A 22,478-nucleotide genomic window follows, 5' to 3' on the forward strand; every position below is an offset into this window, starting at 1 on the left:
ATAAAATAAAATAAATAACTAAAAAAAAAACACGAAACAGTAAAACACTCAAAACAGTAAGCCCTAACAGATAGTCTTACACAAACTGAAACCCAAACAATTGAAAGCCCAACCCAAAATGAAATTAACCCAACAACGGTAAAACCCGACCCAACATGAAATCTGAAGCCCACACGTTTAAATTTAATTTTTTTTCTTAAAAAGATAAAACGTGAATTATGAGCGCAAAGCGGGATTTCTAAAAAGAGGGAATGTGGTCCCTGATGTCGTTTCATGGATAGTCACGGGCAGAAAGCAGTAGCCACGTGTCGACGCATAGAGGCGCCGCAGATCCACAAGCGAAAATTACGGGCTCATGGAAAGGCGCGACGACTTTGCTGAACGCGTCCGTTCAGACAAAGCAAGTCGTGACAAATGAGTTGGAAACGGTTGGAAAGTGAGAAGGTTGTGGGACTCGAGGAACGCTGGATATTCAAAAAACGCTTAGACGCTGCAACGGCTAGGGTTTGTTTGTCAAAGACTACATCTATAAGAAGGAAAAAGAAGGGAAAAAAACAAAAAACAAAAAACACACAAACTCAGAAACACAAAAGAGAAAAGAAGCAAGAAAAAGAAAAAAAAGTGAGAAATCAAATGGCTTCTTCCTACCCCTTTTCGTTAGATCTCAACCTAGCTCCACCGACTCAGACACGAGGCCAAGCAGTAGCACCAGTATGGATGCCCTACTTTGCCTCCGCACGGGGGCCTGTGACTGTCAATGACTCCATACTCCTGGACAACGATGTTGCCATTGGAGTTTGCAGAAATTTAGTGACTCCCAAAGATATACGTGTGTTCGGGACAAGGGATGACAACCGGGTCACGAGTGATGCCCTGGCACTGAGCGTGCAGAGTACAGCATGTGTCGCAAGTTTGGGTCATCGCCTACTTGCGAAGTCCCATGAGGTAGAGGTGCTTAAAGCTCAGTTGGCGGCGGAGCGAAGTTTGGTTGAAGACTGTCAGAGTGCTATAAAAAGCTTGAAAAGGGAGAGGTCAAGGATTGTGGAGGTGAATCGACACCAGCTAGAAGTATTGCGAGACGAGAATAAAAATCTATCAAAGATGGTAGAGTTGTACTCTCGCGACATGAGAAAGCAACTGGAGGACCTAGACCGACCGGGTAAACGCAAGCAAGCGGATCGCGAGAGTAGTTACGCTCAAGCTAAGATTGCGATCTTTGGGAGCTCAAGTGATGAGCCCCAAGAGGCTGTGCGTGAAGCCCCGGAAGAGGACAGCCAGAGGGCCAAACTCAAAGCTCCTATGGTCGAGACACCGAGCGCCAAGAAGAAATGATTTCAGTTTTTATTTATTATTTAATTTTAAAGTGTATGTGTGTTTTTTTTTTCTTTAATTGGGAAATAAAAACGTTAGCTATCTCAAAGAAACGATTGACCCTAAATGTAAAGAACGACAATCAAACAAAAACACGAAGACCCAAACAAGATTTTTATTTTTATTTTTATTTTTTATTTTTAGTTAAGTAAATACACAAATAACTGCTTCTTCTTTTAAGAGAAAAACTTAAGGATGACCAGTTAAGGGCCTCAGAAAACACAGCCAGGGGTTCCGGGAAGGTTGGAGGGGTCACAATGGTCCCGCTTAAAACCCTAACTTCTTAGACACCGAAGGTGTCGCCTTAAAGAACTCCTAGACACTGTATAGACTGCGGTTGCTCACTGGAGTTACCAAAAATTTAGCTCCTTCAAAGAATATCCTATGAGTTTTAAATTATACTACCTAATTAAATAAAAAACAAAATAAATAAATAAATAAATAAACTGAAATAAACACGCAATTCAAACAATAATTTAAAAGAAGAGTTGGGATTCTTGCACCAGGTGTCCAAGACGCATCTTTAATTTTGTCTCTTCTTCCAACTACATTATTAAGAAACCAGTCAAACAAGAAGAAAATAATTGAAAATAAAATAAAATAAAATAAAATAAAATAAAAACTGAAAAAGCAAAAACACAAACATCAGAAAACAGGGAGGCAAAAGTAAGTGAAAGTGTAGACATGCTCCCTTTTAAAAAAAAAAACGTGCTCGCAATTTGCGCCAGAAATGAAGGGATCCGAGAGAAAAGAGCACATGATAGCACCCTCGAGATCCGAAGTGCTTTCGGCTCCCTCATCTGCATAAGTCTATTTAAACTCATCTCGGTGAAGTAGAAGAGCACCCCGCATTTCTTCTTGCAAATTTAGAGAAAACATCAAAAAATCCAAAAACAAAACAATGGCATCCTCATGCACTCACCTTGATGATCTTAGCCTTGAACTGTCCCTTGCACCACCGAATGCGCAGATAAGGGCTCCTCAAAACCATGTCTTCCCAAACTCCACATATCATCACGGTACGGCCTCAAACTTTGCTGAGGTAATACCGAACTTTTCTGAAGCAATGCCGAACAGAGCAGCGCTGCTTGGAGGCATGATGGGCAGCAAGCTCACACCGACAGATCATCTGCATGTGGCACAGAGGTCTGACAAAGCAGCGGTGGAGGAGTCCAATAATTTAACTGTTCTCCATGCGGTCTCGGCTACCAATTTGGGTATGCGATTGCTGGCGAGAACACGGGAGTGTGCCGCGATGAGCGAGGAAATAACTTCCTTGAAGGCTATGGTGGCGGACTTGCAGAAGCGGCTCTACTGTGCCAATCAGCACGTGGAAGCACTGCAGAGAAAAAATGAGGACCGTGTGGAGCTGCTGCAGATTCTGCAAGTAAGAGACAATAGAGGCATGCCATGAAGATGAAGATGAAGATGAAGAAGTTGTTTTTATTTTTAATTTACTTGAATGTTTTTTTTGTTTTTTTTTTTTTTTTACTTTTTTTTTTCTTTGTTTGTAATGTTTGAAATGAAATAAAAATGTGTTTTTAACACTCAGAAATAAACTAACTAACCACACCACGTAAATAAATAAACTAACCTAACAAAACAAAAAAAAGAACATAAAAGAAAACAAAGAACTTCCAAATTGATTTTTTTTTTTAATTTATTATTATTTACAACTAACTGACCACACAAAGAAAAAAAAAACAACAAAGAAGTTCCAAATTGCAATTTACAAGGAAAATTAAATAAAAACTCAAATTTCAATTTTTTTTAAAACTTTTTTTTTTTATTTTTTATTTTTTTTTTGTTTTTTTTTTGAAAAAAAACACACAAATATACAAGGAACTCATGGATGACCAGTTAAGGGCCTCAGAAAACACAGCCAGGGGATCCGGGAAGGTTGGAGGGGTCACAAAGGTCCCACTTAAAACCCAAACTTCTTAGACACCGAAGGTGTCGCCTAAAGAACTCCTAGACACTGTATTGACGGAGACGCTCACTGGAGTTACCACGAGTCAGCTAATATAAAAAAATCTTTTAAATTTTTTTTTAAATAAAAGAAATAGAAAATTAAAATTACTAAAGTAATAACAAAACAACTAAAGAGAAAGGATTGGAATACTCCCCCTTGAAGCGATTAGGTCGAGCATGATGCATTTGGAGGTCGCGACTTCTCCCACTACTCCACACTCCCTATCTTTATGATTGAAGTTACCATCTCTCTCCATTTTTATTAAGCTGACATTACTTGCTAAAACAAACACAGAAAACTTGAAACAGAATTAAAGGATTAGGAAATAAAAACTAAAATTGAAAGGAAAATCAACACACGTCCAATTTCATGCTTCAAAGTAACAAGTAGCAAAGTAAACAAACTAGCTTATGAAGTTCGTTCTTTCTCGAATATGATTATCCATATGGTGTGTGGTTTTAATCAAGTATTCAGAAAAAGCATTTAGCTATGGTGTTTAGTCTAAACACAAATTCCGAACCCATTAAGAACAAGAAGAACAATAGAGAACCAAGTAGAATTTAAACATGGTGTTTGTCTTCAATATCTACCCATTCATTCACTAATCAGTCCAAGAGTCATATGGTGTTTATGTAAACTTGAACAAGATATTTAATTAAGAGCAAGTGAATGAAACCATAAACTAGAAATAATCAACATGCTACTTGAACCTTTTTTTTGTGTTGTGTAAGCTGGGACTCAAACCCAGTTCTCTTGCTTGTCAGGCAATTGTCCTTGTCCGTTGGACTACAAACACAACTTATCAATTAACATCATTAACTTTAAAACATGAAACTGTCCAGTTAAGAAAAAGATAAAAATAAATAAAAAGTAGGAAAACCAAATAGAATCAAACAATGTTACCGATCCCCGGCAACGGCGCCAAAAACTTGTTGCGTAGATACAGCTGCACCAAAGTGGATTCAGTTGCATCCTCAACTTGTGATACTCGCAAGTGCACGAGCCGTTGGTAGTTTAGCATATGTAAGGGTGAGGTCGATTCCACAGGGATTGGTGATTGAATGATCCAACTCAGTTTTCCTACAAAACATAAATGAAAACAAAAGAAACAAAACAAGAAGAAAGAATGTACATTAAGAAAAATAAATTACAACTTGGAGAACATTAAAGAGAGCATTTGAGGAAGAAAGGAGAAGTGTTTGGGGAATTTAGAAGAAGAGAAGGGAGAAGAAAGTGTTTGAGAGCTTTGAGGATTAGAAGAAGAGAAGAGAGATGTGTTTGAGAAATTTGGAGAATTTGATGAAGGAATGTGGAGAAGTGTTTGAAGAACATGGAGACTTGAAGAAGAGAATATTGGAAGAGTAAGGAAAGTGGTGTTTGGGAACTTTGTGGATTTTGGAAGAGAAAGTGTTTGGAAAATTGGAGAATGTTTGAGAACTTTGGAAGGAAAGAAAGGTGTTTGTGAAGTGTTTGAGACATGGAGATGTTTGGAAGAGAAGGGAAATGTGTTTGGGAAATTTGGAGAAGGGAGGAGAAGTGTTTGAGTAGTTTAGAGAATTTGATGAAGGATGGGAGAAGTGTTTGAGAATTTAGAAGAAAGAAAATTTAGTAGAATGATCTCATTACAACAATTGAGAACTACAAAGGGAAACTAAGAGAATTTGAGGGAGAGAAGGGAAGGGAGCTCTAGAGAAGTGCTTGAGAGCTCCCCCCCTTGGGGTGTTATTACAAGCTTAGAGAACTTCCCTATTTATAGGCCTAGGGGAAGTGAAAATCAGAATTCAATAAGACTAATGCATACAACACTTGAATTATAAAATCTGAAATGGTTGATGCACTTGTATTAGAAAATCTGAAATGGGTGATGCACTTGTATTAGAAAATCTTGAATTGGTTGATGCACTTCACCACTAAATCCCACCAGCAGCCCTAGCTCATCTTCATGTCACCAGGACCAAGCTTCCAACCAGAAATGATAGCTCATACCTAGCTCACCATGACCAAGCATCCAACCAGCACATGCTGAGGTCAGCATGACCAGCAACTTCAAGGGCTTACAACTTGGGCTTCTCTTAATCAAATTAGGACTTTAAGCACTCTAAATTGAAGTTCAGAATGTCTTCTTTCCAGCCATATGTTATTTGGGCCAATCCAAGGTCGGAGGAAAAAGTTAAGGCCGAAACAAATTGCTAACTCATTTTCCGCGCTGATAAGATCCATCCTGAGCATGGTTCTGTGTTTGCTAGGTAACGGACTCCAGATTTATCCAATGGGGCTGAATGTTGGATATGTTATAGTACACACCAATTGGAGCAACTTTCATGAAGAATGTGGCCTCATCCGAGCTATGTAGGTTGTTGAAACAAAGCTTGCAATATGACCTACGGAACTGGACTGGCAGGGGGCTGTAGCCATAATGAATTTGTCTTTAAGCTCTTCATCAATTCATCCAAATTAGGCCTTAACATGCTTGAATTGCATGAATTATGTTCTCCAAAGCCATCATTGTTACCTAAAGCTCAATTAACTGAAAGATAAACACAAAAAGGATTAAAAGCACAAGTTTAACTCAAAAACATAACCAAATCATAAGCTAGAAGGGTAAGAAATAATATACAATTATGAACCGATCACTGCACCTCAAGCTTTCTTCACATGGGTTTTCAAAGGTGTTCAATTGTGGCTGCCTTTTGCTGCCAACCCATGTGGGTTTTCTTTTGGTTGCTGAAAAAAAAAGATTCTTCTGAACCAGGCTTGGTGTAGGAAGGCCTGAGGTTTCAATATGTATCCAATGGGGCTCAAATGTGGATATGTCATAATAGACACCCATTGGAACAACTTTTATGAAGAATGCATTCCCATATGAGCAGTACAAGTGTACGTTTTGGGCCTTGCAAGTTGACTACCGAAAATAGACTGGAATTGACTTCAATTCTTTTCTTTCCTTTCTTTTTGCTTCACATGCATGCACATTCTTTCTCTTTAATAGCTCCAGCATGTACCAACTAATCCCACTAGCAGCCTGGAAAGTGCTTCTTGATTTATCCAAACATGTTTCCCACAATGCCTTATTTTTGCTCCTTTAGACTTTCATAGCTGGAATGCCTATGTCATGCATGACAATGCATTGCAGTCAGCTTGTGGGCTTGTTTTGGGCTTGATATTCCCTCCTAAAAAATCTGGAAAAATCTAGATCTTTAAACCCTTTGAATTATCTTTCCAAGCATATGCAGCCCAACTCAAGAGAAAATCGGAAAGACCTTCAAATGTCATTTTTGGCCTAGTAACGCAAATGCTGCCGAATTTGACCTTAAGCTGCCAAAACTTGCATAACGTTCTCTAGAAGACTCGGAATCATGAACCGTAAAATTCTACAGAAACTAGACTTCCGCATCTTTCCAATGATATATGGCTCATCATATGATTCTTCTTGAGCAAGTACAGTCCAATTCGTGAAGTTGACTGATCTGCAGACACCGTTTTGAGCTAACTTGTCTCCAAAATGCATTTAATGAGTCTCAAGCTTATTACACTGAAACAAACACAAAATTTATTAAAAGCACAAGTTTAACTCAAAAACATAATCAAATCATAAGTTAGAAGGGTACAAAATGATATATAAATATGCACCGATCAATCTACAAACCATGGTTGTCGCCTAGCAGCAAGTCAGGGTTATCAAGCTAAATGAGACGTTGTGAAAGAACCTATTCAAATTGGGATGACCGTGCAATTGAATCCTTCTCTTATGTCAATACTCCTTATTCACATTATTAGATAATGGAATCCAATTGTCAATATTCTAATGTTAATCATTTCTTTTATATGATTATCTTGATAAGATTTGAAGACTTCTTCTTTCAAGTCTTCTTCACTACTCTGCGCAGAGATTTGACCAATCATATCTTGGAGTATTCTATCTCCTTTACTGAGAGTAGAGATTCCTTGTTGTACATTCATTTGCTTCCATGACTTTATTGAGAATCCTGATGAGCTCCTTTAAGCTATGCATAATTTAGCATGACCATATAGTGCCCTCAAAGATTAACAACATAGTCACAAAACATCTATAATGCCTCAGGTCTAAGGATTAGTTTGCACCATTGCAATTTATGAGTTCCAGCTTGACATGTGAGTAAAGACTTCCATGTTGTAACTCATGTGTTGGATCACGTTCAGTGTACTTGTTCTTCTACAAGCACCTACACACATATCGATGTGTCTCCACACTTAATAACTTGAGACCTTGTCATTCCATACATATAGAGATGATATTGTGTGTACTGGTCTTTGCGAAATATTGACGTCCAATCAATATTCCTATGACTAGGAACATATTCAAGATTTATGGATGATGAGAAGTCCATGTATGCAATCTCATTACATAGCTCTCATATCCATTTGTGTATTCCTTGGGCTATAGTTGTTCTACATATTGAAAGATAATATAGGATGATTTAATGTATAAAACAATCTTTCTTGCCCATTGATAACATAATGTGTCTTTTATCAAAGATGTCCTTAACTCTAACTATTACATAATTAGTTGGCTTTAAGGGCGTATTTCTAACACGTAACCTCATTAAAACCTTCTTAGGGAAAACCACAATGGAAAAAACCTTGAGATAGGAAAAAGAGGGCCACACACGCATTAGACTATAAAAAAGTCAAAAGAACAAAGACCAAATGAAATAACACATAGCACAATTGCAAGCGCAGCAAGGAACATCCCACCACAACGTAGTACTGTCAAAGAAATAACCATATGCTTGCATAGTTCTTTGTATAGGATCGAACAAACGTGTCGTGAGCGTCATAAATAGAACCACTAGAAATACCAAACGCCCTCCCTCCCTTCTGTCTCCCCCCCACCCCGCCACCCCCAACAACTTGACAAAACAAAGCACAACTACAAGCCCAGCAAGGAGCATCCCACCACAATATAATACTATCAAAGAAAACCACCTTTGCATGCATAGGCCATGTTTGGTATGCCTTACTATGCTTCACTGGACTGGACTGTGTTATATAATACTTGAAACCCATGTTTGGTAAAGGAGGGGATTAACTTAAATGAGATTGTATAGTCCATCAGTGTAAAAAAAAACTCCGGACTCGCTTGTCTAATACAGTGATGCCGAAATGTGGGTTTGTAAAATAGTGAGAGCGTTATTTTGAACACACGAGTCTGGCCCTTGGCTTGAATCAAAACCCCACCACCACAGACCTAATCGAAACTTGTTGATGAGTCTTAATTAACTCTAGTTGCCGCTCCAAGTTGGCATGGGCTAGTCAAAAGGTAGATTGATATATAGACATAAACTCAAGAAACCAACAAAACCAAAAAGTTCAATATCCAATAATATGATAGAAGCATTGGCCAAATTGAAAGGGAAGGAAAAAGAGCTTTCCTGGTGGTGTTCAAGAGACAGAGAAAGAGCTCAAATCAATGAGTTGGCTATGTCATCTAGCAAGTCTCTGCCAATTAAGACTCCTACCAGTACAAGGGGATGGGGAAGCAGATCTAGCTAGCGCAAAGGCTAGTTGAAAGACCCTAAATCAAAACTAGGGAGGCCAGGGAAGCAAGCTTCATTATTCTGCAGCAGGGAGAAGAAGAAGAAAACAATAACAAAAAGAAAAGAGAGAGTGAGTGAGAAGAATAAATAAAAGAGAGAAAAAAGAAGAAGAAAATGCTAGAAGAAAAAAAACGAAAAGAGAAAAAGAGAGAAATTAATAAAATAATTATATTTTAATTTGACACAACACCAAACATAAGTTTTCACTATTTTTATAATCCAGCTCCTTAGTCCGACACAGCACCAAACGTAGCTCAGTACTTAATCCAGCTTAAGCCTATCCAAACTAATCCAAAACATTCCTAGGATTTAGTCAAGTCCATGACAGTCCGCCGTACCAAACGACCACACAGTTCTTTATACAGTGCAAAACAATGTGTCATAAGCGTCATAGTAGAGCTAGCAAGGGCAACGTCTCCTTTGGCTCTAGTCGAGACCCCTAAGTTAGGGGGGATTTTTGGTTAAAAAAAACAAAAAAAATGTTGGAATTTTATCAAGTCCCTCTTGTAAAGGGAACGAAGGCAACACATCACCAGAACACTAATTAAAGCTCTCCTCTCACCCAACGAATAGACTAACTGACACATATGCATCGCCTTCTCTTCGAAGCAAGGAACCCAACAAAAATCCCAAAGATCTAAATCCCACACACTTCCCAATCTCCTCCAACCTCTTCATTAATTTGTCTTCCAACCTTAGCTTATATTTAGCAATCTCTTCTTAACCATTTTAACTACCTCCTTCCTTACAATATTACACAACTCTCCCAACCCTCTCTCTCTCTCTCTCTCTCTCTCACACACACACACTTCATCTCTCCAAATTTCTTCTTTTTAATGTTCTCAATCAAAATTTTCAGTAATGGGTATCAAAGGATTTGCGCTATCTTTCATGCTAATTTCAATTATTTTCTCTTGTGTATACATTCCAGCTAGATTAACAATACCCATCCACAATTTCAGGCCTCTAATAAATTACTTTAACTTAACCAAATCCAGCAACACCACAACCAAGCCATATCCAGTCACATTTTCCTATCTAATCTCAGCATCCAAGGGTGATGCTCTGAAGCTCAAGCGCTTGCTCTATGCCCTCTACCATCCTGGAAATTACTATCTGATTCACATGGACTATGCAGCCCCAGAGGCTGAGCACAGGGACATTGCTGACTTCGTGGCTGGAGATCCAGTTTTTGGGCAAGTGGGTAATGTTTGGGTGCTGGGAAAATCCAACTTGGTCACATACAGAGGGCCAACAATGCTGGCTACCACTCTTCATGCATTGGCTCTGCTCTTGAGGACTTGCAAATGGGATTGGTTTATCAATCTTAGTGCTTCTGACTATCCTCTAATCACTCAAGATGGTATGGTGAGTGCTGTTTTTATATTTTTTTTGTGGGTTTTTCTTTCTTAATCTCTTGCATTAATAATTTATACTTGTTTTCTTATGAATTTTTGTTTTTTGTTCAGATCTGATGCATTCATTTTCTGATTTGCCAAGAGATCTCAATTTCATACAACACAGTAGTCGATTGGGGTGGAAGCTGTAAGTTATTTTCTCCTTCATTTATCCTGTGATATACAAGCGATATTGAGGAAGGGGATTTGAAACTCGGTTTAAAATACTTACAAAAAAAACTAAGAAATTTTGCAGGAATAAAAGAGGGAAGCCAGTGATAATAGACCCAGGTCTCTACAGCCTGAATAAATCAGAATTGTGGTGGGTTATTAAACAGAGGGATCTCCCAACAGCTTTCAAGCTGTACACAGGTTCAACTTCAACCTCCAAATCTTCTGCGCTTGTTTTTATTTTAATTTTATTTGCTCTAGAATTTTGGGTTGAATGGCACTGTAGTAGCAGCATGTGAACTTCTGAACAAAACACACGCATCCAAACGTGCGCTGGGACATAGTACACGTCTTGTGGTCTTGATTTATTTACTTTTGTGTTTCTCTTTTTCTTTTCTCAAACTACAAGTTTAGGGCCCGTTCGGTAACGTTTTAAGAGGTTGTTTTCATTTTCAGAGAACAAAAATGAGGCAAAAACACGTTCGGTGGCCCAAAAACAGAAAACACTGGGAATGTTTTCATAAAATGAAAACAAGTTCATGTGTACTGTGGAAAAATATGTCTTACTATATATAGATATAAATAAAATTAAGATAAGGTATTTTTTTAAGGTAAGCAAAAAACCTATACTAGACGTAACACGTGACTATATTACCGTAGTATTCTATAATCATTTCAGGTCGAGGTAGATTTTGGAAATGATGTTAGCATGTAGAGGTTAGTTTAAGCGTCAGATTTTTCAAACTAAAATGACCAAATTCGCCGTACTAAATGAGCATAATTTTTTCTGAAAAAAAAAAGGGAAAAGAGAGAGAGAGATAATTTTGTGATTTAATATAAGGTAAAGTGGTGGTGAGGCAAGAAAGAAGAAAAATCATGGTAGTATATATATATATATGGTCAAGTGTCACCTTACGTACTTAGCTGGAAAGTCAACTACTTCTTCTAAGATCAAATTGAGTCCATCACAAGATGAAACTGAGTTAGGTTATGTGAATTGTGGTTGTTCTCATTTGTAGCACCGTCAGATGTCCTTTTCACCCTTTTCTTTATTTCCACTTATTGTCCATGATATATTATATGCATCACGTTTCTTCAAAGATTATGTGCTTTCCCTTTTCTTTATTTTTTTCTACCCATACGCCGCTCCGCTCCACCTACCTATTGTTGGCGGCACCAAACTAATTAAACACTTCATGATTGCCTCTTTCCTTGAAGGGAGAAAGTCTTTTTTTTCTTCTGGCGAATCATGGTTTAACATGTATACAAAAATAACTCATAAAAAATATAAAATATTTGTCAAACTAAGCTTAAATTTGAATGATTTTACGAAGTATGACCGTAAAATTTAACAAAGTTATACACATTACATAAGGAGTAATGTTAAAATCAGGGAGATTCACTATTATACCAAATATAGGAGCCCAAATTATAAAAAAAAACCATGTATGAAATGGACTTTAGAAACACATCTAAAGCTCATTTACAACATAACAAAAAGGCTTTTAACTTCTTTTACCAAAAAAAAAAAAAAGGCTTTTAACTTCTTTTAAATTACAAAACTACCAATGATTTCTTAAAATAAACCCTACCTCAAAATCTCATTAAAAAAAAGCCCAAAACATTCAATAGGGTATCAAAGTAATTTAATAATTAAAATTAAATCCTTAGCCGTACTCATATATTAGTAAATCTCTCTTTGCTTGCACTCCAGGTTCAGCTTGGACAATTCTCTCAAGATCTTTTGCCGAATATTGCATAGTGGGGTGGGACAATTTGCCAAGGACTCTCCTCCTCTACTACACCAACTTTGTGTCATCACCTGAAGGCTACTTCCAGACGGTTATATGCAACTCCCAAGACTACAAGAACACCACTGTCAACCATGACCTCCACTACATTACATGGGACACCCCTCCAAAGCAACATCCCAGGTCTCTGGGACTCAGAGATTTTCCAAGAATGATTCTAAGCAACCGTCCTTTTGCTCGAAAGTTCAAGAAAAATGTTTCCGTTCTTAACAAAATCGATCGGGAACTTCTTAAACGACACCGTGGACAGTTTTCTTATGGGGGATGGTGTTCTGGGAGTAAAGGGCAGACGCAGAAGATGTGCTCAAGTTTGCAGGGTGAAAACTATGGTGGGTTAAGGCCCGGACCGGGGGCTAAGAGGTTGAAATCTTTGTTAAAAAAACTCCTCTCCACAAGGAAGTTTCAGAAGCAACAATGCAAATGATTCTTTTAGTAAAAACTGAATAAATATTGCATGCTTGTAATTATGTGTTGTCCATGATTTTTTTTAGAATTTGGGGTTTCTATATCTCTAGGATGATATATAGCTAATTAGCTAGTGTTGTTCTTCAAGTTTTGTTTTTATGGAAATGGTAACGATTAAATCATTTCTATCACTTGCTATGAAATCCTCATAGTAGCCAATGAGGGTTGGTTTGGTTGAGTTGGAAAGGATCATTCTCTACGCTATCAATGGCGGATCCAGGAATTTTTATAGGGCTAGGTTAAATAATTTTTTTTTTATAGAGGAGATATATTATAAGCTTTTTTTCTCATGAAACAAAAATGTAAATAAAATTTTATAAATCAAACAAAGTCACATTACAATCAAATATAACACAAAAAAGTACAAAATATAAATAAATATCAAATCAAACACATTGTCCAACTTAAAAAAAATATGTTTGATTGCAAAAAAAAATTTAAAGAGCTTACCTAGTGAAGTGGAAATTAAATAAAAACTTAACCACAACAATTAAAATTGGAAATTAAATATATAAAAAAAAGAGAAAAACTTACCAAGATTGAAGAACCCACTGAAGATAGGTTGGTACAATTTTTTAGAGGAGGAGAGCCATTTCCTCTAGGCTCTCAAGGTTCAAATATGGCGTTTTGGGTGGCTAGAAGAATTTTTTTGATGTTTGCTCTCTGTGGGTGTAGTTCAATATCAGTACGATTAGAATAGGTCAAGTTGGTAGAGCCTTATCATGAGTTCTACTTCTAATCAAATTGATTATTTCCTATATGCTTTAGGAATGGGCTTATTTTAAACAAAGCTATTATTTACTTTACTTAAATTGGGCTATTATCAGTTTATTATATTTATTTGGTGTAGTGGGCTAATATTTATTGGAGTAGGAATAAACTTAACTATATTTAATATTTAAAAATCTTCCCCTAGGCTGGAGCCCACTCCAGCCTAGTAATAGATCCGCCCTTGTACGCTATTAAGGCCTAAGTTCAAGTTCCGTTACCAACAATCCCTCGAAGTGGGTAATTTGTAAAAACAAAAATAAAAGGCTAAGACCCTCTATGTAAGTCCTCAAAGAGACCTTGATATGCCCTGGGATAGCCTCACATCCCCCTAAACTTTTTTTCACCAAAAAGGAAAAAATCCTCACATAGTAATATCTAGAGCCCCGTTAAATAGTACAGATAATGGCAATGTGTTCGAACAGTACTCCTTATTGTTTGAAAGTCTGTACAACTTTTAATATTTTATGGGCTTAGGTTTAAAGTGTTCGCTTTAATGGTTTGCAATTTGCATATGCATGATCTATAAATAAAGATATGCGTATTATAACATGAGATTGAGACTGAGATGGTCGCATTAAAAGCAATATAAGTAGATTAGGCTTTCTGAAAGTATATTTAAATAAAGAACATACCTACATTCCCATGACCAGCTAGCAGCCTTGTGGTGGATTAGGTATATGGTGTTGTCCATTTTTAAATCAATTAATTGGTTCCTTTACCAAAAGTGCCACACATTGATCATTCTTAATTTAGGAGAGGCATTCTTATGCAATACGGATAGCAAAACAGTGTCACACCCGTTACAAGAAAGTTATTTGTTCTTAATGTAGACCGTTGTCTAGGTTACTACATGTATTGTTGGAAAAAGTTTTAGGGGGGCCTCTGCATATTGCATACGAGCGTATGAGTGCCACTTCTGACACCAGTGTCATGGAGGAGGGGAGGCTGATTTATATAACGGTCACCTTCCTCATATCTCTATATTTGAATTTATGTTGTAGCGCCCGCTGAGATCAGATCTGTAAACACAATATAGCCTTTATTGGGTGCCTCACGGTGCCCCACACCCCATCCCATACACATACGCAGCAACAGCGGTCACTTTCTTCCACCTTTTTACCCCATTATTTCAACTTACAATTTTTTTTTGTTCTTCCAGGATTCAAGTTAACTAATAAAACAATATCCATTTCAAAATACCCAAATAATAATAATAATAAAAAGAAGAAAATAATACATCATCATCAGCTAGCTAGTTGACTAGACTTCACCACCACCAAGAGAGTGCAACAAAATTAACCACCCATAAGCATCATCACATCACCTACATTATCTGGTCAGAGAGCGACGGAAGTCGCCGGAAAAAGTTGACCGGAACAGACGGCATGTCGTCGTGGAACCTTGGGTGGCGCAAGTAATAGAACCCTGACACCAACACAAAAGCCTTGAACGGCACCACGTAAAACACCAAAGATGCCACCAAACAAAACACCACAAATATGCCCGTTGCTCTTGGGTCCCTCCAATTAAAAAGTGCCTCCACCCGCTCCCCTTGCGCTGCCACGTCACCTAACAGAGTCTGGGCCCTACCTCCTAATGCCCGCAGCCGATCGTATCTGATGCGTATTACATCCGACGGTCGCGTGGACGGGAACCCATCAAGTTCCTCGTCCAGCTCATCCGGGCTCACCGCATCAACGTAAGAGATCCTTGGGTCCATATTGGGCGGGGCCCTCTGCCGATATCGAGATCGCAGCAACAGGATCAAGAAGGCGTACATGAATACGGTGGGGAACACCAGATGCGGACATAGCACAACTGCCAGGAGCAGAACGTGCACCAAAACAGTGGTGGGTGGATGCTGCCACGTGCGGATTCCGTCGAGCCAACGCGCAAACATGGCCGTACGTGACAGGCAGCCCACCACGCGAAACCAATTGGCCTTGCTTCTCCTCATGCTCCACACGTGCGTGTCGGAGTCCAACATGAACTGAACAACCTCTTGCCCCAATGGCGGCTCCGACCTCGCTAGCCGAGCCGTAACGATTCGCATGGCCGTGTGCCTCAGGATGTCTTGTTGCGCAGGGCCCAGCGGGCGGACGTAGTGCATTCTGGGAAGTATTGGGCTGGTGTACGCTTGGATCAAATTAAGCCAAGATGAGCAAGAGAATCGGACGGCTATCTCAATCTCTCCCATTTTCTTGGCCCCACCAGGAAGCAACACCGTAAGGGAATATGAGCTTTTGTACACCCGATTCGCATCGAGAGTGGACAACCGCACGCGGATCTTCCCGATCCGAATATCTTTCTCGGGTTTTCCACCTTCGTCGCGCTTGTACCTTCCGTTGTCGAAGACTCCTATAGTGAGGACCGTACAAGGATCGTATACGTCCCAAGTGTACTGCTCGTTCCAGCGTGGATTAAACCGGTCGAGAATGGTTCGGGTCCGGATCCACTTTGGTCCGTATTTGGCAACCACGTAAGTATCGGTTGTCCCACGCACACCGTTTTTGGTCTTCACCGGAAGCAAATTTGTGGCCCCACGAATACCAACTTCGAGCAACCCAATAGGAGGCTTGGCTAGCTGCTTAGACGCGGCTCTAACATCACTGGTCACGTGCGCCGCCTCATCCAGCACGTGATACCCACCTTCCAAACAAACTCGCAAATGTATTCGTCCGGCATACGGTCGGCTCTCATCGCCAATCAAATTGAGCCACCTGGACTTCGGTTCAGCCCTATCATCGCTCCTCCTCTCAACGCTGGGCACGTGGAGCTTCGCATGGCCCACAGACTGAGAATTGGTCACGTCTTCCACGGTTAGAACCAAAAACGGCTCGAACGGCTCAGCTGCTACAAAAACCAAGTCTTCGTTCCAAGTGGGGTTGGCGGAGCTTGATGACGTGGAGCCCACGGAGGTCCTACTGGTCTTGAAAAGCTGAGCGCCAAGTTGAGCTTTGACATAAAGTTCTGGGCTCCGAACCTTGAGCTTGGGTTCGGATCCCGAAGCTAGCTGGAGATCCTGGGTTTGGATGACCGTTAGTCTCAAATACCAGAGCTTGGGAGACAAATAGACCTTGGCTCGGGTCTCGGGTATCAACCCACCCGAATCCGACTGCCACGCCTCCTGAAACGCCTCGTCCGCCTGAGTTCCTATCCACACGGCCAGCATGACGTCATTCCCAGCCTCCTTCTCCGACTCCAGAGTGTACCATTGCGGAGCCAAGGGGCTGTCTGGCGGAACTCGCTTGGGCACCTCCTGCAAGTCAAACGATACCGTTCCGAGAGAAGTCTCTGTTTTGGTAGGAGGCTCGTTTTCCTTCTTCTCCTCCGCTTCTGCCCACACCGAAACTTCCAGAGAGGTCGAGTTTAAGCCTTCCTTGTCGAAGGCGAAGACCTGGTCCCACTCTTTGTCGCTGGGCTGGGTCTTGGTCTTGATGCTGTGCGTTCCGATCACGAGCTTGGCGTAAACCGGTTCGGCAGTAGCGCCGCCATTGCCCCTCTTACCTTTCACAACTCGTACGTAAAGAAACGGCATCCGGTCCACCAGATCGTATGCGCTCCGGCTCCGGTCCCGGACCAATGGCTGAAGAAGCTCAACCTCGTTGATGCCGCCATTTGCCTCCACGTGCTTTTCTTTCTCCACTTGTTTCGACTTCTCCGAACCGTATGCGATTGGCGGATTCTCAACCTCCGGCGGCGGAGCTGAAGCCTCCTCCGTTTTCGGTTCACTGTCTTCCGGCGACTTGGGCTTCTCCTCTGATTTCGCCTCCTCCTCTTTGGGCTTTTCTTCTGTTTTAACCTCCACTTTCTTATTTTCCTCTGCTTTCGCCGCGGCCTCGGGATTTTGATCTTCCGCTTTCGGATTCTCCAGCGGCTTATCCTGTTCCGCCTGCGGGAGAGCAGCATCCTGCTTCACCTCCGCCGCCGCGGGAGGGTCCTCGTCGATGTAATATATCTTCAATCCGATTTCCCCTTTGATCTGAGAAAACACGCTGCGCTTCTCCAACGGGAAATAAACCAAGGCCTCGGACCCAGTTTTGACAAAGGTGGTTCCGGGGATCTTGACTTTGCCGAGGAAAGTGTTGCGCTTTCCGGTCTTCTTGTCGTTGTAGAGATTGATTTCGAGGATCTCAGAGGCCATGGAGTCGTTGTCGTGGACGAGAAATTCAAGCTTCTCGTCCCACTCGGGGTTGAGATCTCTCTGCTTGGTCTTGGTCCGCCTCCTCTGCCCGTCGAAGTCGACGATGGCATAGGCGCTAGCCGTTCCCTGGCCGTCTTTCGGCATTAAGTTCTTGGCGTTGCACAGTTCCACGATCAGCTTGCGGTGACCAGAGTTTTCCGCCATTTTCGGAATCAAATAAAAGCTTTGAAGGAGAGAGAGAGAGAGAGAGAGAGAGAGAGAGAGAGAGAGAGAGATGGTTTAAGTGAGTCGAGTGGTAGAATAGTGTAGTGTTATGAAAAAGAAGAGGGACCAGCAGAAGGGGTTTAAAAAGAGAAGAGGCGGAGCATTGACACGTCAGCAACGACACCTAAGACAAAGGTAGCCACGTGGACGAATCTTGGAGAGTGAATTGTTCGGATGGATTTGGGAGTGGAATGGGGGCCAGAGTAGCGTGGGTTGGCCTGAGAGAGCTGAGCACCGTGCCTGGTGCTGAGTTTCTAGTGTGGGTAATTGTAATTAGTATCTTCATAGTTTAAACCAAGACACAGTTTTCTCTTCATTTTGCAAATCTGCTATTTTATTCATCCTTATTTAAGTTTAGACAGACGACAAACTCCTTAGAGCAATTCCACCAGTCGCCCTTAGCCATGGCAAGGGGGAGGGCTAGGGCAGCCACTATTCACGTGAATAGTGACTGCCCTTGCAAAAAGCAATGTTAGTTTCCAGCAGTTGCCCTAGTTTAGGGCAAACACTATTTATTTTTTTGTTTTTTTCACATATTTGTTTACCTAAACAATTAATTTGGACAATATTTTTTTTAAATATTTTTGGTGTGGGAAGTGAAAAATATGACTAAGTATTTATTTTTAAAAAATCTGAATTTTTTTGTTTTTTTTTTCGATTTTTTTCGATTTTTTTAAATTTTTTTATTGCTGACGTCATCGATGACGTCAGCTCCCCCGAGTTTTGGACCTGGGGGCTGGACCTGCCCTCGGGCCAGCCCGACTTCGTGGACCCCACAGCCATCTCGGGCCAAACCCTGCTGCTGGAAGGCCTTTTTTACCCAAACCTGCCCTAGCCTCTGTCCAGCCCGAGTTGCTGGACATGCTCTTATATGTAGAGATGTTCGCCTAATCCTCTAGGACTAAGTTGGTTATCTTGTATTTGTTACTCGTCTTATAAATAAATTATATTATCGCTTTTTCCTCAAAAGTTTTAACACATTATAGTAAATAAAAGTATTATTACTTTTACTATACCTAATTACTTTGGAGCGGTAAGAATATGAGTGCTTGCTAGAGTAATAATTGAGAATGGGAATGGAAGCAGCGACGTCGTACAAAAGCTAAGGATTTCACAACTTTACAAAGGCTGTCAATCTTGAAGTAGTTACAGTGGGTGAATTTTACTTTTTGGGTCAATTACCGCAGGGTATGTATAATTTAATGTCTGCACTTTTCAACATAAAAGCTCACCAAGAAAAACCAAACTTTGTTTCTCTCACACACCACAAAATGGTTGGTCATCCGCAGAAAAAAGGATAAATAAATAAATAAATAAATAAATAATCACGTCAAAATGGTCGGTTCTACAACGGCTTTATTTCCCTCAAACTTGCATTTTCTTTTTCTTTTGCCGCTCCAAGATATTGCTTTTTAGATTCTAAACTTTTTCCTATTGAGATGGGCGATAATATAATAAACTCACACACACTACATGAATGCTAAGACTCAAATTCAAGACTTTGTCCGGGGAAATAATTACTCTAAACTACTACACTAGTGGGTCATTTACTGTAGTTTCTAAACTTAAATATGTTTAATTCAGTATAGAAAAATACCATATTGTTTATTGATTAATTTGTGGAAAAAGATTAAAAGTACATGGTTTATTGCCTTATTTTTTATTTTTTATTTTTTTAATGTGAGCTGGATTCAAAGTTTCCAACGGTTGCATGTTTTAACCATATGTGCAAAGGGGATCGATGCAAATTAAAATAAAAACAGCATTTATTAGGCGAATGAGGTAATTAAATTAAGCAAAAGATTCCAAGCATCTCAAAATGGAAGGAAATAAGATTTAGTTCATTTGGATTATTTCCCCTCTTTATTTAAGAGGACACTTGCAGCCTTCTGCAAAAATGAACGTTGCTTTGTTCTTGTGCTTCATAATATACTTTTGCTGAGTCAGTGTTGCAATGATAATTTTCATTAAATGAATAAATAAAGTACAAGTGAAAATAAATAAAAAAAGGTGGATGTCTACGTGGAAATCTTGTTAAAAGTGAATAACAACAAAAATAATTTATCATAAAAAGATTATTAAATAAATTTTGCTGATTCAGCATGAAAAGATTATTAAATAACTTGCTCCAAAGTTAGCATGTTGTAATTTATTAGCACTTCTTCGTGGGGAAAATCTAAGATGTATAGACGGACTGACAAAAATATATTTTTCTTCAACTTCCTGTATGAAGAGAACAAACATCATAGAGTCGTTGACGAATATTTCTTATGAACATAGAACACAGAGCGTATGAACTCTTTTGGGCTAGATTAGGAGATGAAATTGGAATCACAATTCTAGTTAGATGTTTTGAAACCCAAAATAAATTTGGATAAGAGCACTTCCATCAATTTGCCATGGCAAAAGGCAAATGGAGGCAAGGGCAGTACTGTTTATATGAATAGTGATTGCCTTAGCAATTTTTTTGATGCATTCCCATGGCAACGCAAGGGCAACCACCATTTACATGAAATATGAGGAGAGGAATTTGTATGGAGTTTTGGTGTGGGAAGTGGAGAATATGGCTAGGTAGAAATTTTTTATTTTTTTTGTTCTTCTTTTTAATTATCTTTTTTGTATTTAAATTGGTTGTTGACGTTAGCGTGAGATCAGCTTACCCAGGTAACAGCTCAGGTAAGTCTTGCCTTTGGGCTTGCCCAATGCTTGCCCTGGCAAGCCTTGGCCGCTAGAAACGGGGCCAAGGGAGCCTCTTGACCGGGCTAGCCCCTCCCGCTAGAAGTGCCCTAAGGGGCTATAGGCCAGTACAAGATAATTAGGAAAAAGACAAAGACCTTGTACAAATTTTAATAAACTCCCCCTGTTCCCACAAATATTAGCCCATCCCTTCCTGCAAAATTAAAAGCTTAGTTCAACTTATATAAGCAAATAAGATGAATATATATTTTATTATAGAAATGAGCATAATCAATATCTCATGAACCCAAAGAAAGTTCCTCATGTAGTGTATATACCTTATTTCCTCTTGGATTGAAAATGAGGTCATTCTCGCTTGCATTATTTTATCTAAATAATCATTTTTATTTTTTATCTCTTCGATTTGTGTGGTTTAGTTTTAAAAGTAAATTAAATATAAAAATTGAACTTAAATTTCAATTGAATCCAGGATTGCCATGCATAGCAGCAAGACTAAAGATGATTAGAATAATAGTATGCCGAACTACTGGACTAAATGTCTCTGTGTAGTCAAAACCAAGCTCTTAGCTAAAGCCTTGAGCTACTAACCGTGCCTTGTATCTAGATATAGTGCCATCAGAATCCTTTTGATTTTGTAGATCTACTTACTGCCTACAATATTAGTATTCACTGGAGGAGGAACAAGTTCCCATGTCCCTTGCATATGAAGAGTATCTATTTCCTCTTTGTTTACCCTTTTTATATTTGAGCCTATTGAAAGCTAAGTAAAATTTCTCGTTAACCTTTTAACCATTTATGGTCTTGAGATTAACTTTCTTTTATATGAGCGTGCCATTATTAGCAATTAAAACTCTAATAGATTTGAATGATTTTATATACTTGCACCCCAAGTAATATACTTTAAATGAACGATTGTGATTTTGGGTGGGGAAACATCCCAAGAGAGTTCTTTTCTATGTCTTAGACTGGTGAGGACTTCACAATTTATCTAGATAAAAATGGTATGTAAAGCAAAATACACGTATTTATGAAAGATATAACAAACTAGTCCAAACATAACTACCAGAAATACAAAGCACAAAATGAATTGCCAAGTCTAGATAGGCCTCAAATTGTTGTACTTTGACTTCTGCTTAAAAATACAATCCAAATGATGTTTTAAGGTCAGGTTGGACTGAATTTCTTTTGGCTAGACTGGATGTTTCTGCATTGGATTTGAACGTCAGAACCTTCAACTAATAGAGATGAGCTGGAAATCTATACCAAAGTTGAGATTGGCAGAGCTATAAACAAGTTGAGCCATGTGGAGGCTGGAAAAGTGAGTAGAATTGTAGCCTGGCACCTGTTATGCCTGATTTTGAGTGAGCTAGTAGCTTTCTAGACAATTTTAAGACATTAAGGTGTCTTTATAAATTTTTTTGAGGTTTTCATGTGATGAAAAAACATGACTTCTGCTTGTTTTATCTAATTTGATGAACCAAATTTGTAAGAGAAATTAATCTCTTTTTGAATTCTGTTTGATTTACCTTGCCTGTTTTGCGAAAGAAATCTTGTTTTCTCCTTGAGGTTCTGAGCTTTTCCTTGAGCTGGATTGCTTCTTGAGGAAGATTGTTTGCTTGCTTTTGGTAGTTGCAAGATTGTGAGATTCTTGATAAGTTTGAACTAATTGTTTAGATTGAGTCTTTGTTTGATTGGTTGGTTGGTTCAGTGTTTTTGATCTAGACACTCTTGTATTTATAGGAGAATAAGTATTGAGGAATTGTCCTAGATATTTTTGGTTTTGGCCCGATGTGAAATTTCTTTGGGATTTAAAAAACTTTGAAGCTAATGTTGTTCATA

At 39.3% G+C, this 22,478-nt stretch overlaps 2 protein-coding genes across 2 annotated transcripts; one reads left to right on the plus strand and one right to left on the minus strand.

Annotated features, from left to right (window-relative positions):
• Positions 1-9,458: 9,458 nt before the first annotated feature.
• Positions 9,459-12,885, plus strand: UNE7 (Core-2/I-branching beta-1,6-N-acetylglucosaminyltransferase family protein). Its single transcript, XM_021977671.2, has 4 exons — positions 9,459-10,282; positions 10,389-10,464; positions 10,573-10,688; positions 12,202-12,885. Exons 1-4 carry the CDS (start codon positions 9,781-9,783, stop codon positions 12,720-12,722), a joined length of 1,215 nt encoding a protein of 404 aa, XP_021833363.1. The 5' UTR covers positions 9,459-9,780; the 3' UTR covers positions 12,723-12,885.
• A 1,816-nt stretch (positions 12,886-14,701) lies between these two features.
• LOC110773169 (C2 calcium/lipid-binding plant phosphoribosyltransferase family protein) lies at positions 14,702-17,973 on the minus strand. Its single transcript, XM_021977670.2, has one exon. It carries the CDS (start codon positions 17,880-17,882, stop codon positions 14,859-14,861), a length of 3,024 nt encoding a protein of 1,007 aa, XP_021833362.1. The 5' UTR covers positions 17,883-17,973; the 3' UTR covers positions 14,702-14,858.
• Positions 17,974-22,478: the final 4,505 nt, after the last annotated feature.

Source organism: Prunus avium, chromosome 7 (genome assembly GCF_965620075.1).
Source record: "Prunus avium chromosome 7, drPruAviu1.hap1.1, whole genome shotgun sequence".
Taxonomy (NCBI): domain Eukaryota; kingdom Viridiplantae; phylum Streptophyta; class Magnoliopsida; order Rosales; family Rosaceae; genus Prunus; species Prunus avium.

Excerpts from the sequence above, each read along its gene's own strand:
- UNE7 (XM_021977671.2), top strand. The coding sequence starts at position 9,781 with ATGGGTATCAAAGGATTTGCGCTATCTTTCATGCTAATTTCAATTATT. Across the intron at positions 10,465-10,572 it reads AGTCGATTGGGGTGGAAGCT|GAATAAAAGAGGGAAGCCAG; the intron begins GTAAGTTATTTT and ends GAAATTTTGCAG. Across the intron at positions 10,689-12,201 it reads AGCTTTCAAGCTGTACACAG|GTTCAGCTTGGACAATTCTC; the intron begins GTTCAACTTCAA and ends CTTGCACTCCAG.
- LOC110773169 (XM_021977670.2), bottom strand. The coding sequence starts at position 17,882 with ATGGCGGAAAACTCTGGTCACCGCAAGCTGATCGTGGAACTGTGCAAC.